At 38.3% G+C, this 21,031-nt stretch overlaps 1 protein-coding gene across 3 annotated transcripts in view; it reads right to left on the bottom strand.

Moving 5' to 3' along the window:
• ODAD2 (outer dynein arm docking complex subunit 2) overlaps positions 1–21,031 on the bottom strand; it is a 164,057-nt gene that overhangs the window by 15,487 nt on the left and 127,539 nt on the right. For all 3 annotated transcript variants that reach the window (XM_074324752.1, XM_019731479.2, XM_019731480.2), the window contains one exon: positions 19,642–19,863. In XM_074324752.1, coding sequence (XP_074180853.1) covers positions 19,642–19,863 — 222 coding nt within the window. The remainder of the gene's footprint in view (positions 1–19,641; positions 19,864–21,031) is intronic.

Here is a 21,031-nt window from a genome sequence, read left to right as displayed (position 1 = left end):
CTCACTACAGAGCACGTCCCCTTGCTGTTCCAACTCTTCCACTAGTGATACTAGCCTCCTTACTGCTCTCACCCCGCACAGATCTGCTCAATCCACACTTGCTCTTCCAACAATTGCCCTAAACCACTACCTACACCACAGTCCTAAAAACTCCCATGCCCTCAGTTTTGACAGTCTCAGCTGGACGTAGACATTTGGAAGAACCCAGTTTAAACACATTCCTACTGAGTTTTAAATGAGTGATAACCTTGCTTTTTTCCCCAGATTTTAAAATTGCATTTACAAATTTTAGAGAAGGTAAATTTAAGCCAAATCTCTGCTTTGTGAAATGTCAAGTTGTATGCCAAACTAATACATTTTAGGCAGCAAAAATGAAATAGTTCTGCTTAGGAAGGTCTTTTGGGTCACCCTAAAATGATACATGTAGAAGACTGTTTATGTGTCGCTCCAACCTGTCTGTCTCAACTTCCTTCTGAGAGAACTGGAATGGATCATATCCCTAAGCCTGATCCAGGAGCAACCCAGCATTCCTGATGAAACATTTTAATGTTTAACTATTGATCTTACTTTGAAATCAATTTAGATCTGAGGTACTAACATACTCGTAGCTTATCTGTGTCAATACTTATTTTCCGTTAATCTAGCTTTCTTCAGTGCATAGCTTACATTTCTGGCAAGATTTTTCTTTTAAATCATTTTTTCCCCTCTATTACATCTTTTTCAATATGATCAACAGGCGGGCAGGTCTTGGTTTCCTTTGCTCAATCAGGTAAGGAGGCAGGAGGTTGCTGATCACCTGCCATGTGATGTGAAAGGCGCTGTGAGGAAGACACATCCAGCCTTCAAATTGTGTACAGGGTGAGGAGTGAGGCATGTGGCAGCCAGTGACCCAGGAGAACAGCCTTCCCTATCCCTCATGGTGGGGAACTCAGGGGACAGAGATGGATGGGTACCCAGTTCCCTGTTTGTTATATCCCCAGAATCAGAGAAGAGGTGTGGGGGGCAGGAGTCTCTAAGGAGGATGTAAGCTAAAGCTCAGGCAAACTTTTCTCAGTTCATTATCACCCAGCTTCCACCAGAAGTGACATTCCCCTGCCCCTTTCACCTTTCCAGATCCAGGAAAGGTGGGGAGGGTGGGTATAGCTTGAGAAGCAAGAAGATACTAATAATAATAGTTGACATTTCAACAATTAATGCTCACCATGTATCAGGCACGATTCAAAGTTCCTTGTACATACTAATTCATTAAATGCTCTCAGCAAATCCAGAGTTAAATATTATTATTAATATTCAAGTGTTACAGATGAGGAAACTGCAGCATAGAAAGAGTAAGGCTCTTGCCCAAAGTTACAGAGCTTGGGAAAGCCAGGATTTGAATGCAAGTTCTAGATCCATGCTCTCACTTATCATGCACACTGCCTCCCTTGGCCTAAGTGTGCACAGAGAGGAAGTTGGTCTGGCCTGGTCCCTGGATACCATAACAAGCATTCTCTAAGGCATGGTTGCTTCCCCCCCAACCCCCTCACCCCCTGCCGCCCTTGGGTCATCGTGCCCATGCCTAATACGGAAATCTGTTCTAGTCAACTGCCTCCATTTGCAATGGTTCCACTTAACGGGGCCTCTTTGTTTCTGCAAACCCTCCCTGTGGGTCCCATGGGAACCTTGGTTGCCCTGTATGCCATGTACAGTCTGTGGGGACCAGGACCCACCTATGGCTGACCCTTCTGGATGCCCATCTCCACCAATGGTGCACCACTGTTCCTGCACCATACTGAACTTTGCAGTCAAGCACATTTAGGGCTTCTCCTGAAGGCTAAACCTCTTGCTTTCATCTTTATATCCTTGGGAGCTAGCACAGAGCTAAGTTAATAAACGCTACTTTGAAGGTAGGATGCTAATCATATTTCAGGTCTAGCAGTAAATGAGGCTGAGATGATTTCAAAATTACTCCTTGGATCCTTTCACTCATTTCAACTCACACTATTATACTTTTTAAATGTGTTTGAATTATTTTTCTCTGGTACACAATAAAACGTATCAGTCACTCTTTTGCCTGGGCACAATGACTAGATCTCTCTGGTTTAATATTCCTAACAGCTTACTTGTATTCGCAGACTGGAATTCTGAGGAACAGCTGCTCTGTGTCTTGTTCCTGTTCCTTTGGCAGGTTCCCTAAGCATAACAAAGTTTGCTTCTTTTGTTATGATTCATAAACACACACACCTATTTCTTTTTCATTGCTTTGGCATAGAACTTTGTTAAGAACCTACGTGGAAATCTACACGAAGACCAGTGGGCTCCTTTTGTAGCTATCACAGTAAAGGAGCCCGTCAGCTATCTGTTACCATATTTCGTGAATTACCAGAGTATAGGTAACCAGTAATGTTATTTTTTTCCCCTCAAGCTTTATTGCTTAACACATCAGGCAAGAGGACTTAATATCGCCTTTCAAAAGGGTCCATTCACAATGCAAATCTTATTCTCTGAGATTCTATGATATGTTAAAGTTCCTGTGTATTAAAACTAAATGTTTCTTTTTCAGCCTATCAATTTACTCTGACGTAAGCAGTTGCTGAGAAAATTGCCCTAATGAGTGTTAACGGAACAAGAGAAATAATTTAAAAAATTATTCCAGTGAAGTCGAAGGTATAAGAAGAAAGCATCAGTGCAAAATGGCTTTCCCAACTTGGCAGTGGCAGGTGGAATCTGTGATGAAATTTTTACATTCATGCAACAGACTGGCTTTCTCCCTTGCCCAGCCGTGCTTTTTGAAGTTTTTCATGTACCACAAAATACATAATAAAGGGTAGTTAAATCCACTCCGAACCCCGGCTACATGACCATGACATGTTTGGAGGTAACTTTGAGGTGCATTCCTGAATATGGTGCAATGCTTTCTAAATTTACAGTCTGATTTCCTGCTGCCAGTTTTGACTGCCAAATGCTTCTGACAGTGCGGCCAGTTTGTGGTGTCCCTAAAAATCATCAGCAATTTGAAAACATTAGCGCCCGGCAATAGTCATACTTTGCAATGATTGCCTGTATTTATCACCTTACTTTTCCAGGGTACAAACTGAAAAAAAAAAAAAAAATCGAAGAGAAAATTTAAACTTCTCAAGTAGCAGGCCATATGCAGAGTTGAAAATCAAATGTGTGAGAGCCAGTCAGCACCTTTCTGTATTGTTCACAAATTAAAATAAACAATGCAAGTGCTGGGGCTTGTGTGGCTATGTAGAAGAAAAATAATGTCAATATGTTTCCCTTCTCAAATACTTTGCATTTTGTCTTCACATTTGCAGAGTATTTTGATTTTAGGATATTGTGGTTACGAGGCAGGACTGAAAATGGGGAGAAGATCATTGCTTCATTCAACAAATATTTACTATATTCTGCTCTGTGGCATGAACTGTGCCTGGGAAAGCAGAAGTGGATGAGACAGGCGTGGCTTCCGCCCTTAGGAATCTTACAGTCTACTGAGACAAACAAGAAGACGTGCAAGTCTTAGGAGAGCACTGATAGAGGCAGGAACGAGAATGAATCTGAAACCTGAAAAGATGGAATGAATCTGAAACCTGAAAAGATGGATGTGAGTAGCACAAAGTGTGTGTATGGATTTGGAGTGCATTCCAGGCAGAGGAAGAGCAGTGCGGCTACCTCACGGGATCTGCAGTCTGTGCAGAGCATGGAGGTGCCAGCAGAAGTGGTGACAGACACCCAGCCCAGCTCCGCTCTCCACTTGGACATCCTGGCCTGTAGCTGCCCCCCACCCAAGAGCATGTTTTTCTTCCCACAATAGTAGCTAATGCTTGCCAAGCCATATCCCATGAGCATATTAAGTTGAGTGAAAACAGGATGATAAACTGTTTTCACATAAAGACCCCCAAATTTAGTGGTTTAAACAACCTAGAAGTTTTGTTTTCTCTTATGTAACAGTGCAAGTGGTCCCAGACTGGTGGCATGGCTCTGCCACCTTCAACATGCTGGCCAAAGCTGCCCCCAATGGTTTCTATCTCTCGGCCTTCAGGAACAGGGATGAAACCCAGGGGATGCATCATCCCTCCATGTAGGGCAAGAAACACAGGTAGCATGCATCACTTGTCACTTCCCATTTGTGAGAACTTAAGTCATATGGTGACATGGAAATTCATGGGACGCTGAGATACATATTCTGTGCCTGGCAGCCATGTGCTGTGCTAAAACTACCATCCCAGAGGGGAGGATGGATATTGGTGGACGTTCGGCAGGTCCATGCCACAGGGAGGATGGGGAAAGAGGGGCAAGATGATGGCGGAGCCAGATCACTCAAGACCGTGTTTAAAGCAAAGGAAACCATGTTAGTGTTTTAAAAGGTGCAGTGGCAGATTTTTATATGATTTTACTTGCAGAAAAGGCTTTTACAGAAAAGGCTTGACCAGGGTAGACAGAAGCCAAGTCTTCTCATTTAATTATTGTACGTCTTTGTTTACCAACAATCCAAATTCTGCATTCAGAAGACACATATCTGAGTCATATAGTCTGAAGACACTGCCCGAGAGCTTATATTTTAACAGAAAGTTTTTTTTTGTAGATACAGACAGAACCCTGAAATGTCCTGAATTATTCAGCTTTGGATGCACTCTGAGCTTATACACAATCACACAGGTCCCAACAAAACACACAACCAAAGGCGCAGAGGTGGCTGCCCCAGCACATTCATACCTGTAGGTACCAGTATGGCCTCTGCATCTGGCCACCCCACGGGAAAACCAAACCACTCTCAAACCACTCTCAAGGGTGGCCCAGTCCTGCCAGCAGCCTCTCTGAGGAGCAGCAGATCCCGCCATAAATACAGGATCCATCCATGTGGAACTGAGGACCTGAGGAGAAATGCTGCTAAGAGCCAGCACCTGAAATTCTGTCTGCACTGAGAACACGAGGCTGAGGACCTTACAGCTGCTGAGTTGGTTCAGTGTACAGGAATGGGATTAAAATCCAGGGAGGAATACTTTAGAAAGCCACCTATCTCATAACCGTAGCCTGGACTTGGCAGAATTCTACTCCTGATAAAAACAGCAGCAGCATTCTGATGTACCTATGGCGAGGCTTCAAACCCAGTTCTGTCTGGCACCAAATACATGCTCATTTCCCTGCACCCTGTGTAATTTATTTAATTAGAAGGTGTGTTTTTTTCCTTCAGATTATCCATTTTCTAAATTAGATCAATGAACTAACTTTGGGATGTCTGTCTAAATTATACTTATATGTATCGCATTAATCTACACCATCTGCAATGATTTTTTCAAAAGCTATCTAAATTTGCATATATCCTATAAGAAGTACATCAGAAAATTCTGATAATCTTATTCTTAAGAAATGGCTTGTGGCAGCTTTCGTGCCTATAAGCTGTCAGGACCCTTATCTAAATGGGTCCTTATTGAATGATTCTTTTTATAATAGGACATTTCTTTCAGGATCTCAATGAATATGAAAATACAGGTAAGCCATCTTGGTGGGTTTGATTTCATTATTAATGGTAGGTGTTATTAACTGATTAATTAATAATTACGTAAGTTCTGGTTAATAATGTACTGTGAATTTAATTGAACAATTATTGGAGCTAAAACGAAATGGTGCTTGAACATGGAGGGCTGATTTAATACAAATCAAACCTAATGAGGGTAGTTAAGAGAATCATGACTAAGCCTCAAAAATATAAATGGGGCTTCTTTCACTTAGCACAGTGTTTTTGAGATTCCTCCTTGTTGCTGCATGTGCCAATGGTTCTTGTTGCTGGGTAGTATTTCATTGTATGGATATACTTTGGTTGTTTACCCATTCACCTAATGAGGGACATTTTGATTGTTTCCATATTTGGGCTATTATGAATAATGCTGTTATATCTATTCACATACAGGTCTTTGTGTGTGCATATGTTCTTGTTTCTCTTGGGCAGACATCTGCGAGTGGAGGGGCTGGGTCCTATGGTAAATGCATGTTTAACTTTGTAAGACATTGGCAAACTGTTTTCCAGGGTGGTCGTATCATCTTGCATTTTCATCATCAGTGTATGAGGGTTCTGGTTCCTCCACATTCTTGTTGACACTTAGTACTGTCAGTCTTGAATTTTAGCCATTCTTTTAGGTGTGTGGTAGTGTCTCGTGAGGTTTTTGTTTGCACTTCCCTGATGACTGGTAATGCTGAGCATCTTTTCACGTGCTTATTTGCCATCCTGTATCTTTGTTGAAATGTCTATTCAGATATTTTGTAAATTTTAAATTGAGTTATCTTCTTCTTATTGAGTTGTAAGAATTCTTTATGTAATTTGAATAATATAAGTCCATTGTCAGATATGTATAAAAATGGGGACTTGCCCCAGCTTTGCAGAAAAGAGCTAGACCCTATGCTACTTAAGTCAGCCTCTTGTGTCTTCCACTTCCAGGTCCCAAACTGCCCCATTGTGAGGATTTCTGTGACTTGCACAAGCAAAACTGGGGGCATATTTTGTCCCAAGAAAGGTATATTCATTCAGATATACAAGGTATGATAATTAAGTTCGCAAACTTATGTTGCTAACCTTTTTTGTTGGTTATCAGGGGGATTATTCATTATGAATTTGTACCAAATAGACAAACAGTTAACCAAATTTACTATTTGGAAGTGCTGAAAAGGCTGCATGAAAAAGTTAGACGAAAACAACCTGAATTTTTGGCCAACAATTCATGGCTCTTGCATCACAACAATGCACCAGCTCACACAGCACTGTCTGTGAGGGAGTTTTTAGCCAGTAAACAAATAACTGTATGGGAACACCCTCCCTATTCACCTGATCTGGTCCCCAGTAACGTCTTTCTTTGCCCAAAGATAAAGGAAATGTTGAAAGGAAGACATTTTGATGACATTCAGGACATCAAGGGTAATATGATGACAGCTCTGATGGCCATTCCAGAAAGAGTTTCAAATTGCTTTGAAGGGTGAACTAGGCGCTGGCGTCAGCGCATAGCTTCCCAAGGGGAGTACTAGGAAGGTGACTATAGTGATATTTAGCAATGAGGTATGTAGCACTTTTTTGAGGATGAGTTTGAGAACTTAATTGTCCGACCTCATATGCCCAAATATTTGATCATTTGTTGTCAACACCCAATTTCACTGCAAAATAAACCAGCATCTTTTGCTGCCTCTCCTAGTCCTAGGGAAGACACCACATTTCCATCTGTGCTGTCCCCCAACCATGTGACATCAACCCGGCAACATTTCCAGACCCGTCTCTGGGTGATCATGCAACACATCTCAGATGAGTGTTTCTACCCTTTTTTGGCAAAGATGACAATTTTCAAAGAGGTTTTCATTTTAACATCTCTGCAAGCAAAATGGGATGAAAATATTGGTCGGACATTCTGACAAGTAGGTGACTGTGTCAGTGGTTTGTTCACATAGATTGGTAAGTGACCATCTAAAAAAAAATACCTTAGAAATTAATTTTAACATACATTTGATCAGATTTCCCCCAATCCGAAAATTATGGTCTAGTGAAAATACCAACATTTGCAGTAGTTAGTGTGCATATTTTAAGTTACTTCTTACAATAAGTAGAGGTATAAATACTAAGCCCCATGTTGTAAAGAGACCCCCTCAAACTGCACATCATTCTCATTGCTGTAAATGGAGCGTTAGGGGTGCTTTTCTGATTCCCCCCCTCCTCCTCAGGGATTCAAAACTTTAAACTTGGGTTATAAAAAATGATAGCTTAAATTTTAGAAATATTTTTCTTACTTTTACTCACAGGTAAACAAAGACCAAGAGAAGGAAGAGCTTTTTCCTAAAAGCTCACTCACTGCAAACTAAGATATTATAAACAAGTCCTGACTTGTTAACCATAAGAATAAGCCATTAGGTTTAATCACTCCTGAACCACAGACATAGTTGCTCTAATTTGCATAAGCTATAATTAATTTGATTTTTTAAATGTAACTTTTGTTTAGCACCTGTACTTTTAAATTTGTGTCCAAAGACATTTCAAAGAGACATCTTACATGATGGCAATGGGTTGAAAAATACAGAGAACACAGCTCCTAAGAACCTAAGAGTTTAGTATTTTTTTTTAATAACAAAAACTGATTGATCCTGAAGGAAGTGAAAAAAAGGAGCTTTAGAAGGAAACGTTAATGCATGCATATTTTTGGTACATTAAAGACTCTAACGTGCTAATTCGAGCACTGTTTACTTTTTGTATATAACAGGATTGCTGTTTTCAAGGGAAAAAGAGAAGATATATTCTGAGTGCCAAAAACTACTTATTTATGAAGTCTGAAATACCATTATTATTATTATTATTAATTCTTACGTCTAGCATCTGTGAATAGCTTCTTATACGAGAAAACCATGTTGGGTCAGCTGAAGGCCAAAAATAATGAGCTGGCCTCCTGCCTTTGTGTATTGAGTCAAGTAGCTGCCAATAAAAAAAAGTGATTTTGTTTTGTTCCTGGGATAATTTTCAGAAAATGAAAACAAACAGTTGTTGGTGTTTTTCATAAATATCCAATGGAAACAATATATTTCTCACAAGTTTAAAGACCGACTGTACCATCAGTAACCAAACAATTATGAGAAACTGCCCGGTGTATTTCTGTGGTTTAGCTAAAGGGCCAAGTCGGAAGGAAAAGACATTCCCGGCATTTTCTGAAGCTAGATAAATACAGAGAAGAAATATAGATGAAAGATGGAACTGCTCTCACTAGTCCCTGCCAGATTCCTCGACTTTTTGGCACATTGATTGAATTTGGCAAAAGTAGCAGTAGCAATCTTTTCCATGAAAAAGAGCAGCATATACTTTATTTTACCATACTGTTTGTGCATTTTTGACCCTACAGAACTGTCTCGCTTTTTCAGAAAGTGATTCTTTCTGCAGAGTTGGATGCCATTTCATTTATTTGAAACGGATCATTTATCACCAAAAAAGCTGCGGGGCATAGCTACTGGTGAACAGCGCCAACAGACCTACAGCTCGGTAGGAAAAGTACCTTTTTCTGAGACCAAAAGATGCTTTAACATGTGCCAGCAGCATCTTACGCCAACCTAATGCCTTGATACCCAAACCTATTTAAATTTAAGGAATCCTGGACTATATAGTTTAGACAAGATAAACTCCCCAGTCCTGTCATTTTCTTTTATTTGTGATCAGAAAACTGTAATGTAGCCTAACGTGACTAATGTTGGTGATATTATTATGTTAAGAAAAAGAAAAACTCTCCAGCCTCAAATTTAAGTTTCGTGGACTCCAACACTCCTTAACCCTAAAATATTTTCTTACCTGGCAGAGATTCTACAGTAAACTTATTAGGATATGTGAGTAACAATCTCTAAAAATACGCCACTCAGGAGCAAGTATCAAGGTCATGGTTTCCGGCTTCACCCAACTCAGGAAGGGAGGCTCATACCTGATAGGTATTTTATACAATTCGGATGGAAATGACTTTTTGTTTTTACTTTTCATTGGTTTCCTCTAAACAAAACAAAAATAAAAGGTTAGGGCGTTCACCTGTTGCCATGTTTGAATGCAACATGATGGACAGGTTTTTGGTTTTTAAACTGCCAAAAATTCAAGTAGCCTTTGCACAGTTGACAGTAATCTGGATACATTATTGTCCTAATGCTATCTGCCGTCTAGTTGCACTCTTTCTTAATTATTAAGTAGCAGCTAATTTAAAGCAAGGGAAAAGCATTAGCTTGGTGTGAGTGCCAGATATATCCTCTGGTTTCAATTCAAAATTTGGAGCAGCAGTGACAGATATAAAAGTGGGAATCTGTAATTTGCCAAGTTTAAAATCCCAAAACCAACATGTGAATGCTTCACAGGTTTGTATGTGCATAAAATGAAGACTGTTTTGCATAGATTTAAAATGGTGAAGGAGTGTCTTTTCTTAAATGTAGGTTGACAGTATAATAATACACCATTTAATCACAAAGTTTTTGACAAAAATAAGAGCCCAAACTTACTATTTAAATTTCAGAATACTAAATCCATACCAGCAGTTGGCAATAGCTAGGTCTGGAATATTTTCAATAAAAACTATAAATAATTACCTCTCACATTTTATAATTTACATCCATTTAACTCACAAAGCTTGCCTTATGAAAGAGTTCTGTAATAAAAATAAAATAAAATAATAATAATAACTAACACAAGCCAAAGCTGTTAGCAAGAACTTATAATTTCAACAAACAAGGCACACTTTAGAATTATTGGGAAAATGCCCACTGTACATCTTTGAAAGATTTGGAATGATCACCTCACAATAAAAGTATATGTAATTCTAAAATACACTAAATAACAGCACGATAGTAAAAGGCAGTGAATGTCAACTGACCGAGCAATTTCTTATGCTGATAGGTCCAGAAATCTTAATCACAGCTTGTTACATTACTGTATACCTTTTTAAGGTCTTCCCAGCTCACCAGAAATGCTCTTAACTGTCCTTGTACCTCTAGTTCCAAGCCTTGGAAGCCATTTTGTAAAATACCATGCTGTTTTCCTGTCCACAGTTGATTGGACTAAGGGTGGGTACTTTTCCCAAACTGGGACAGATTCCTTTCCCTGAGTTTTTTTTTCTTTTTTAAATTGAAAGTGAGAAAAAATATGTGGCCCCGCTAGGTGACTGGAGGGTAAACCTTGCAGAAACAGCAGAGCAAACTAGAGGTATAGAGCCAACTCGCAGAGAAAGAGTAAAATTAAATGGATATAGAAAGGAGGAGAAATGAAAGAAAAGATGAAAAAAACTTTTAAATCCCTTTTCCTAACACCTTCTTAGGGCTCTGTTGCTTTCTTGCCCCTGAGATCTGTCAAACATCTATGCATCCTCTTTGATGCCTAGGCTTGTTTGAGATATTTGTGTTGCTTGCAATTTATTGAATCCAGATGGATCTTTCTTTCTATGTGACTTTGGACACATTGCTTAGACTGCTGAACCAAAGCTTCCTGATCTTTAAAATGGGGCACTATTGCCTGCATCACAGGGTTCCTGTGAAGATTAAATAAGGAATAAAGCACCTCGTCCAGCTGTGAATACTCAGTAATTGGCTGCTATTTTTAAAAAGAGATTATCCTATGATATACATTCTATAAAATACACATAGCTATTTATGTTAACTATTTGTTAGTCTAAGGAAAGCACTGAAATCTCTTATTATTCAGCCTACTATTCTAATATTTGCTAATTATTCATTTAATGGGTGGCTCCAAATCATCTGGTGAAATTTAAAATAGAGGAATACAATGAAGATATGGTATATGGATTCTCCACACAGCCAGGGCCTGCCCTTCGATTCACTACTCCCAGAATTCAGGAGGAGCAAGTAGGACAGAGTCTCATAACCCTCATGGACACTATGAGAAGGGCCTGATCAAAAACAAGTAAATGGACAAAATAATTACCAGGTGTGCCAAATGCTATGAAGGAAACACTGTTGAATGAAAGTAACAGAGTGGTAACATACTTTAATCCGGGAAGTCCAAGAAAGCATCTTGGAGCAGGTGCATCTAAATTAAGGATGAAGAGAGGAGAAGAGTTTGCAGAGAGAAAATGTGTGCCGAGGCCATAAGGAAAGGTAATTAGTTAATATTAATGGCATTTTATGCTGTGTATGTATGTGCGTGTGTATATATATATATAATATACATATATTAAATATATATGTGTGTGTGTATACACAGAGTGTGCAAACAAATGTATACATTTTAAGAAAGGAAAATTACATTAAAATTGTAATACTAGATATACACCAATAACAAAAGATGAATACAAGTTACGTTTGACTTCTTCAATTACAAGAGGTGCTCAAAGTAGTTACCATCAGCGTCCAGACACTTCTGATTATGGCGAACTACTGCTTGAGCAACGTTGACCAAAGCGTCCACTTGTATACATTTTTTGGCACCCCCGGGGTGTGTGTGTGTGTGTGTGTGTGTGTGTATGACATTTTTAGAATTAACATAATTGAAACTAAAGAACCTGAATACATGAGTTTTGCACTTAATTTTAACCCTTTTCCTTATCTATAACAAGTTTCTAAACCTACCTTTGGCAAACAAAGCTACCCTTATTATTAAAGTTTATGTAAAGATAGAAATATATACATATATATGTATGTATATATATATGTATGTATATATATATATATGTATGTATATATATATATATATATATGTTAAATCACAAATCATCTGGTTTTAACTTCATATACTATAACTCTTACTAGTAATAATGATTAATTGGCATAAATTAAGACTATGTGAAAGCTGCAAGGGCAGTCAGAGAGGCTGGAAAATCATGAAAACTAAGGAGAAAAATAGAGCACTTGGGACATATTTTCAAGAAAGGAGGTGAGGGCTGTGACAGGACCGACAGGCACCATTCTACCATAAAACCAGTGTGTTCTCCGCCAAGTCCCATTCCCCGTGTGCCTTCCCAGACAGCTGCTCTGCCTCGTAAAGCAGTTTCTCAACCAGGCTTAGTAGTTCAACAGAGCCCTAAATGCAGGGGCCCACACCCATACATGTGCCTTGGGGTCCTTCAGGCTCACCTAGCAATGGGGATTAAGGGAACAAACTCTGGAACTGATTTATTGGGTCCTTTCTTTATGACCTGGGTGATTTGGGACAAGTTACTCGACCTTTATGAAACTCAGTTTCTTTATCTGTAAGATGGAGATAATAATCCCCATCTCCTTGGAGAACAGAAAAGCTTCAGTGGAAGAGTATGTGTAAACGTGCTTTCACAATAGTATCGGGCATATAGGAAGCTGAATAAATGAAAAAGATATTGCTTTCATTGTTATCTAGCTCTTTTGCTACACTTTACATGCAGCTCTCTTTTTCATCTTTTCTCCTTTTTGGCTTTCAAGAGGGGAGGAAAATCGATTTTGCTGGGGCAGGGGTGGGGAGGGGCGTACGGGGATGGTGGTGCCTTAGTAGCAACAAGGTGAATTCGATGTAGTGAAGCAGAGCTGGCGTGGAAGAAGGAGACAAGTGTCCTATATAAAATACTATTAGGTTGGTGCAAAAGTAATTGCGGTTTTTGCAATTATTTTTAACCTTATAAGCTTTCAATCTAGGAATATAAAATTAGAGACAGTATGCCAGACCCCTGGCTAATGCAATTAATTTTATTGCCTTTGAAAGGATATCCAATAATATGTTATATGGTTTTCTTCTAGAAGAGTGCTTCCTAACCATTTTTCCTGTCAGCAGAAAAACAGCTAATGTTTCTAAATGGACAAAGCTGCTTGTGGCCTGGGACAACTGGTCTGGGGTCCTTGCTGCAGGGCTAAGGACTTGCTAGTCCAAGTGTGCTCCCAGACAGAAGGCAAGAGCAGCACCTTGGTACTTGTTAGAAATGCAGAGTCTCAGGCCCGACACCAGACCCACTGGCTCAGGGTCTGCATTTTAACAACATTCTCAGATGATTAGTGTCCATAGTAAAGGTTAAGGAGCATTGGATAAAGGGTATACTCTAACGTAAACTTAGAAAAAGGAATCAAACAATTCTGAAATATTCCTTCCATGATTGCCTTTATTAGCTATTAATAATTTTAATATTTTAATATTTTTCTACAAAGTTGACTTTGATGTATATTAAATGTATATTAAATGTATAAATTTAATTTAACTTTTATACCCTCATAAAACTTTCTATAAATTGCTACAACTCCCGATTTGGGATCAGAACTTGTGATCACTTTAACTTTCCTAGGCCCTTCTTATGTATTTCATATTATTATTCCAAACCACCATTTAAATAAGAAACTCCTTAAGTCTTTCTCTCTCAGTATAAGGTAACCTTCTACTCCCAGTATAAAACAACACAACTGAAAATTGTCAAAAAAATTTGAACACTTTACTGAAGGAGTTATAGAGTGGGCATATAAGCATATAAAAATATAAAAAGATGTTCTGCATCATTAGTCATTAGGAAAATTGACATTGAAATCATGAGCTATCATTCCACACCTATTAGAATGTCTGAAATATAAAAAAAGACTGAACATTCTGTAACATATAGATAGATAGATGATAGATAGCCAGATAGATAGATAGATAGATAGATAGATAGATAGATAGATAGATAGATGATAGATAGATAGATAGATAGATAGATAGATAGATAGATAGATAGATAGATACACGCACACACAACCTTCCAGGGGGTTTAGCATAGACTCACTTTTATTTAGAATTTATAACTTTGCTTAGATTAGCCTGTAAACTCATTTAGAACACTCTGGATATATAAGGTTATAAGGTTTTTGTAACCACATCCTATAATTTGCTAACTGTTTAACAAAAGGGCTGAGACTTAATTAGTTAAACTTTCTTCCATACCTGTGCCACCCTTGACATTGACAATTGCCGCAACTGTCTTTTCAGGGAGATGCCCAGGATGAGTTACAAAACTAGGGGCTCAAATGTCTGAGGCTGGCCAAAGAGGCCTGAAGAGCTCTATTCTGACCTCTTCATGAACTCTTCTCACCAGACCCTCACTGCAATATGAAAATATCCACCAAGGATGGAGATTTTCTGTCATCTTTGAACATGGGATACGTATGGCATGTTTTCTTACTGCACATGTGCAGGAATGTCCCCACCTTTACATGTGATGAGGAGTCTCACCTCAATGTTTATGCCAAACATGTAAATAAAGACGAATCCTATCCTTTGTTTGGGGACAGGCCACTTTGGGGAAGTGACCCTCTCCCTGTGTCCTTGCCTGCCGGCACACAATTAAGTACATTCCTTCTCATAAAATCTTCTCAGAGTTGTCTTTTGACTGGAAAGTATTGAGTCATTGGACTCGGTTCAGTCAGGTAACAATACCAAATATTGGTGAGGAAGCCCTTACACACGGCTGGTGGGGATGTAAAATGGCACAGCCGCTTTGGAAAACAGTTTCACAATTTCTTAAAAAGTTAAACATACACCTACCGTATGACCCAGCCATTCACTCCTGGGTGTTTACCCAAGAGGAGTGAAAGCATATGCGCGCACAAAAAACTTGTACACGAATATTTATAGCAGCTTTATTTGTAATAACCCCAAATTGGAAATAACTCAACTATCTATCAACAAATGAAAGGACAAATTGTGATATAGCCAATAGAATGCTACTCAGCAATAAAAGAGTGGACTATTGATACATGTAAGAGCATGGATGAATATGAAAATAATTAAGCGGAGTGCAAGAAACCCAGCAAAAACAAGCACATATTATGTGATCCCATTTATGTTAAACTCTAGAAAATGCAAACTAATCTATATTGGCAGAAAGCAGATCAGCGGTTGCCCCAGGACAGAGGAGGTCAAGAAGGAGGATTTACTGTGAGTGTGTGTGTGTGTGTGCACATCAAAACTTACCAAATTTTACATTTTAAATATGTGCATGTGTACATCCATTATACCTTAAAACTATTACATTTTTAAGTTAAAAAAATAAAAGTGAAGGAAAACATTTTATATATGTATTAATATTAAGTTAAACATGACAAACTAAAATCTATTATGGAAACCCTTAAGTAATCAAACCCTTAAGTAATCACTTAAGTAATCATAAGTTTCTTTCTTACTTTAAAGGAAAAATGCAAATAAAGAAAAGTCAATCAGAAACAGGTTTGTATATGACTGTATATGTGGTCTCATAATATAGTCACTGACACCTACTGGTCCTTCTAAGTCACTGAATTCCTGCCAACTGGCCAATCCCCAGCACTCCAGGGAAAATCTGAAATGTGAGGAGAGTACCAAAATCACAAAGGTACACTAAGAGTTTTAATTAATAGAAAATATCCCAGTTTGATAAAACATTGGGTATGTAGACTGCACAGAGACACTGAGATCCTGAGTCATCTCAGTCTCTAAGGTACATTTACTTGACTCCAAAGCTTTACTAGTGTTTTCTCTTACTGTGCCAGGCTTAGAAATACTGTGGGGTGTCTGCTCCTGTGTTCACCTGACCTGTTCTCTGAATGCTGCTGCATGTGCGAGGCAACCAGGACAACCCTTTCAGCTCCACTCCAACTGAAATATTCTCCCCCTCAGTCTCCCACTGCTGGACCCACTTCTGGTTGTAGTTTGTGCAATTTCTTCAATTTCCTGCCTTGCAGAAAGTTATAGGCCATAACCTGGCTTTCACTTGCCTGGTATAGACATTTGCAAAAACAAATCCAATGTCACCATGGGGAAGGGAGCTCAATGCCTTTTATAGTTGCTCATCATCTTTCTATTTGATCACTTTTTCTGTCTTAGGAAAGGGTTTGTCTTGCTCAGTTTTTCCTGCCGTCCTTCCCCTCCTATATTACTTTCCTATGTTACAGTTTTGTTATAATTAGCAAATGACTTCGGTACATTTCCTAGACGTTTCACATTGTCAGTAGAGTTGCCAATAGCTCTGCATCCCCATTCACAAGGTTTTCCAATGATACAAGACCCTGAGCTAATGTTTTTCAGGAGGTCTGTGTACAATCCAAAAGGGAATAAATATTGCATTACTCCGATCACATTGTATTTACTAGAGCACGGGAATTATTAGTTCATATAGAAGAGATTCTTACCGGGAAAGGCTCAAACACAAAGATTACATAACTGAATCAGGAGGCCCTTGTCGACTGCTCAGCAGTGTTTGAACACAAACCTTTTGGAAACGCACTCTTCCTTTAGCTTCTAGAACTCCTAGTTGACCTATTCACTTCCAAAGTTTACTCTGACAGCTCTTCTTCCTAGTTTACATGTTCTGTGGGTGAACATGTAGACATTTTGCAGGCTTCTCTAAACTCTGTGCCCAAAACATCTTATCCACCCTCACTCATGGCTTAAAACCTCTCCACTGGTACTTTCTGAATTTTCCCCTCTCCTGTCTCTAGACTTGTGCTGTCACTAGACACCAGTGAGAACTTGAAATGTGTCCGGTCCAAACTGAGATGTATTATGAGTGTAAAACACACTTTTTGAAGACTTAATACACATACACAAAAGTAAAATATTAGTATTTTTATATTGATTATATGTTGAAATAATATTTTGGATATACTGAGTTAAAGAAAACATATTACTAAAATGAATTTCACCTGTTTCTTTTTATCTTTTCTTAAATTCTGGCCACTTGAAAATTTAATATTACATATATGGCTTACATTCCACTCTTACTGGAAAGCACTGCTCTGACCTAAAATTCAAACTGACCATTTAAATTAACACATTAGAAACTGAACTCAATCTATTCTAGACCGTCAATATTCCTTCACTGTGATTATAGAATAAACATCAGTTTGTATGAGACAGATACATTGCATAACGTCAGCCACTTCTGTTGAGGAAATTGTGAGAAGAAGGATGCTAATTCTAGAATAAATTACTTATGAACAGGGTGACAGGATGACTCTGGTAATTGTCAAAGAGTCTGTTAGCACTGCTCATGGGCAGCTGCAGCAGGAATGTTTGCAGACCTGGGAAATAACACTATAAGCATTTGACTAGAAAGGTTCAACAGCAATTAGAAATAAAAACAGCCAGGGGTTTGCCAAAAGAGTGGATAAAGTTTATATGTGTTTGGTGTCAGAAATGTTAGCAGTTACACATTGTGACACATTCACTGCAGGTATTTTAATCACCCCTCATGTGCCAAATAATTTCTTGCATTATCTTGGCTAAGAAATCTTCCTCTTCATCTAGCCTGAAACCTGGAGTCATTTTTGACTCAACTCTTTCCTTTATTCCCCAGATCCAAGAAACTACCAAACCTCGTTTATTCTACCTACACCCAGTACACCACATCCACATATTTTTTCCTCCTTAAAGAAAACCAGAGAAGGGAGACACAGGTCCATATGCTTTCCCCACAGCCCCAAGAGGGAGAGCCCATGGTAAGGGCTGCCTCCACAGAGTACAATTTTTAAAAAGCCCTGTTCTTTACAGTTATCCTCCAGTTGGGAATGCAAATGGACAAGACAGAGAGGTCCTCAAGATCCTCTAAGATGACCCAGGAAAGGGTCACAACAAACCCTACTTTCTTTCTTTGCTTTTTTCTTTCTCTCTCCTCACCCTAGTCATTCTTATTGCTTCTTTTTATAGTATATGTAAACTGTGTGGGAGGGTGAACACAATTTCAACACTTCTTATAGCAGAATACAATTTATAAATGATTTTAGATTACCTATTGACTTGCCTTAGACGAAATAATTGCGAGTTGCATAGGCACTTGGCATATATGTCAACTGAACGGTAACATGCAAACCTTATTAAATGTAAAAATTTTCTGAGTAGTCTAGAAATTCTCTTCTTAAAGTCCCTGGCAATGGTCTAAGCATATGTTATATGTCAGATAATTTACCAGACTAATTAAATTTTATAGCTTCATTTTTTTACAACACTGTATACTTATGGCAGGTTAGGCTGTGCAAGTCCTCTTCAATAATAGAATGTACATAGTAATTTTAAATTAGAAATGTCTTCTTTTTTGAAGTGTGAACATAATCATAGAGAAGTGACAGCATTTTTATCATTCTTTAGCAACTTGGAGTTAACATTCCAATATATTTTTTTATAATTTACTTTGAAAAATCAGTGCTTAGTTTAAAAGGTGCTTTTAATGCCAGTTTTTTGCTTAAAGGAACTAATTTGGCCAAATGTATGTGCTGTAAGAACAGATTTATAACGGAAAGGTTGACACACTTAAATGTACATTAGGTTTAATTTCAGAAAAGTTAACATCATATTCATCTATAATAGATTTGAAAGATAAATTAACACCTTAAAAAATTACCAATTGGCATTTTAAGAGACTGATTCCTCCTGACATGTTTCGTACTCGGCACATATAAATCTGACTAGATATGATTAACTGGAGGTTTTTATTAATTCCTGTCTAAAATATCAAGCCCTCTTTGGGCATTCATTTTAAAATGTAAATGCACCTGGTTGTCATAGGCTCCCAATTGAGGTAATAAACAGTAAAATTATATTGTATAAGGAAATAAGCGATAGAAAAGAACTAACACTTTAAATCAATTTTTCCTAACACATGTAAACTGTTCATGAACTCTTAAGTATTTTTATATTTATTGTCAACAAAATATTCCATTCAGAAGCTCTAGGTGCTTTCCAGTGCGTATATACATTAGTCTATGAGCAGAAACTCTCCCACCTGTATATTGGTTAAAGGCAAAGAAAATTTGAACATAGATTTTTTTTTTTTAAATGTCTTTGAATTGGTCCTTTGCTATTATGGTTAAGACTGTCCAACTGCAGACTAGTTGCTGTTTCAGTCAGCTCCTTTGCTGTTAAGTTGGTGCCTATAGTTTATTATTTAAGGGCTAAGTAAATAATATATTACCACTGATGGTTCATACACTGTAAATTTTCTTTACTCAAATTCAAGTTATGGAATGATTACTTATTTTACTGAGTATATTTTATATTCTTTGATTTAGAAAAATTCTATCGCTATGCAACTCTTCCGCCGCATAATCCATGATAACACATGACACAACTGCAGCTATAGCCCAACAAGGAGGCAGTTTTGTGTCTAAATACCCCCTTCCGTAAAACCTTAATGTGACTGAAGTTTCTTTTCAGCCACATTTGCCTAACCTGGACAAAACCACAAAGTCAACCAACTGTACCTTGACGGCGCCATTCTCGTGGATGGTGATGCAGTTATCGATATCTTCTGAGAGTTCGTACAAAGCTTGTGCTGTCGCTCGATGCACATTGGTGTCATTCGATTTCAGGTAACGCACTAATGGAGCTACTGCTTTGTGCTCACCAAAGGCTGCTTTATTTCTGCCCCACATACAGCAACGTGAAATAGCTTCTGCTAGATGATATCTCAGTTTATCATTATTCTGCATAAAGGAAATGAATGGTGTTATGTGCACTGTAATGATCCCTTGATATCATGTTCATGCTCTAGAAGATGTTTATTGCCTGCTAAAAAGTCAATGAGTCAAGAGAGAAGGGCTAGCTGGCTACTCTCGTGCTCTCTTGAAGGGAACTAGTATTTTGCTGGGTCACCAATGGGCAAAGTTTCAATCCTGATTTTTTAGGAACTGAACATTGTCAGTGCACTCAAAGGTGATCAGGAGTCTGGCATTAGTTATCTGCCTGCCATCATCATCATTAGTATTATTACTATTATTACTATTTGTTCAAGGACCAACTTCCTTTTGAGGAAATCTACTCACAACACAGAATTACAGATCAGCAAGTAGTTTAGTAATGAAAATAATTTAAGACATTCTTAATGGAGCACTTTACTTAACTGGGATAAATAGATTAATTCCACTTGATCACTCTAGGAATACTTCTATATGAGTAATACACTTTGGTTCTCAAGAGGGAAAAGACAGGGAAGCAAGCAATGACATTTTGAGTCTGCCATTTTCCTTTCTGTGTTCTTTATGCAGGCTATCCTTCTTTTTGTATGTAATTATCTCGTATAGGCATAACATAACTGAAAAAAGATATAGCTTCCTGTTCATTAATTGTACTGTTCTCTTAAGGCAATAACTTGGTGTCCTTGACTGAATCTGTCAGATATTCTTAGGAACTCAGTATTAGACTAGCTCTAAAAAGTCTTCTAGACCAAGCATCCTTCCAGTGATTGAATTTCTGCTCTACAGCTTTTCTGCCAAGTGGTAGAGCAAGCTATGCTCAAATACCCCTGGTCGTGGTGAAGTCATTATCTCTCAGGGCTGCTTATTCTATCTGGCACAGTTCTGGATAAACAATACAGTGACTGCCAAAGTCTTCTAGCTGGAGAATGCCATTGATCCAAGCTTGCTAAGCTGGGGGAGGCACATTTAATGTCTAAAGTTGGCATGAACAATCGTCTTAAGGATAATAATAATGATGATGTGATGAAGATGATAGTTAACACTTCTACAATAAGATATTTGTCACCACTTTACTTGCCAGTGACAAATGGAAAACAGCCTCTATTTCACAAGGATATTGCATATAAACATTGGACAGTTTAAAAATATACTTTCACATTTATTAGTCTCAGAGAAA

The sequence above is a fragment of the Rhinolophus sinicus genome, linkage group LG02 (genome assembly GCF_036562045.2).
Source record: "Rhinolophus sinicus isolate RSC01 linkage group LG02, ASM3656204v1, whole genome shotgun sequence".
In the NCBI taxonomy this organism is placed as follows: domain Eukaryota; kingdom Metazoa; phylum Chordata; class Mammalia; order Chiroptera; family Rhinolophidae; genus Rhinolophus; species Rhinolophus sinicus.
The sequence above is the reverse complement of the archived record's forward strand: the minus strand, read 5'-3'. Positions and strand labels throughout refer to the sequence as shown.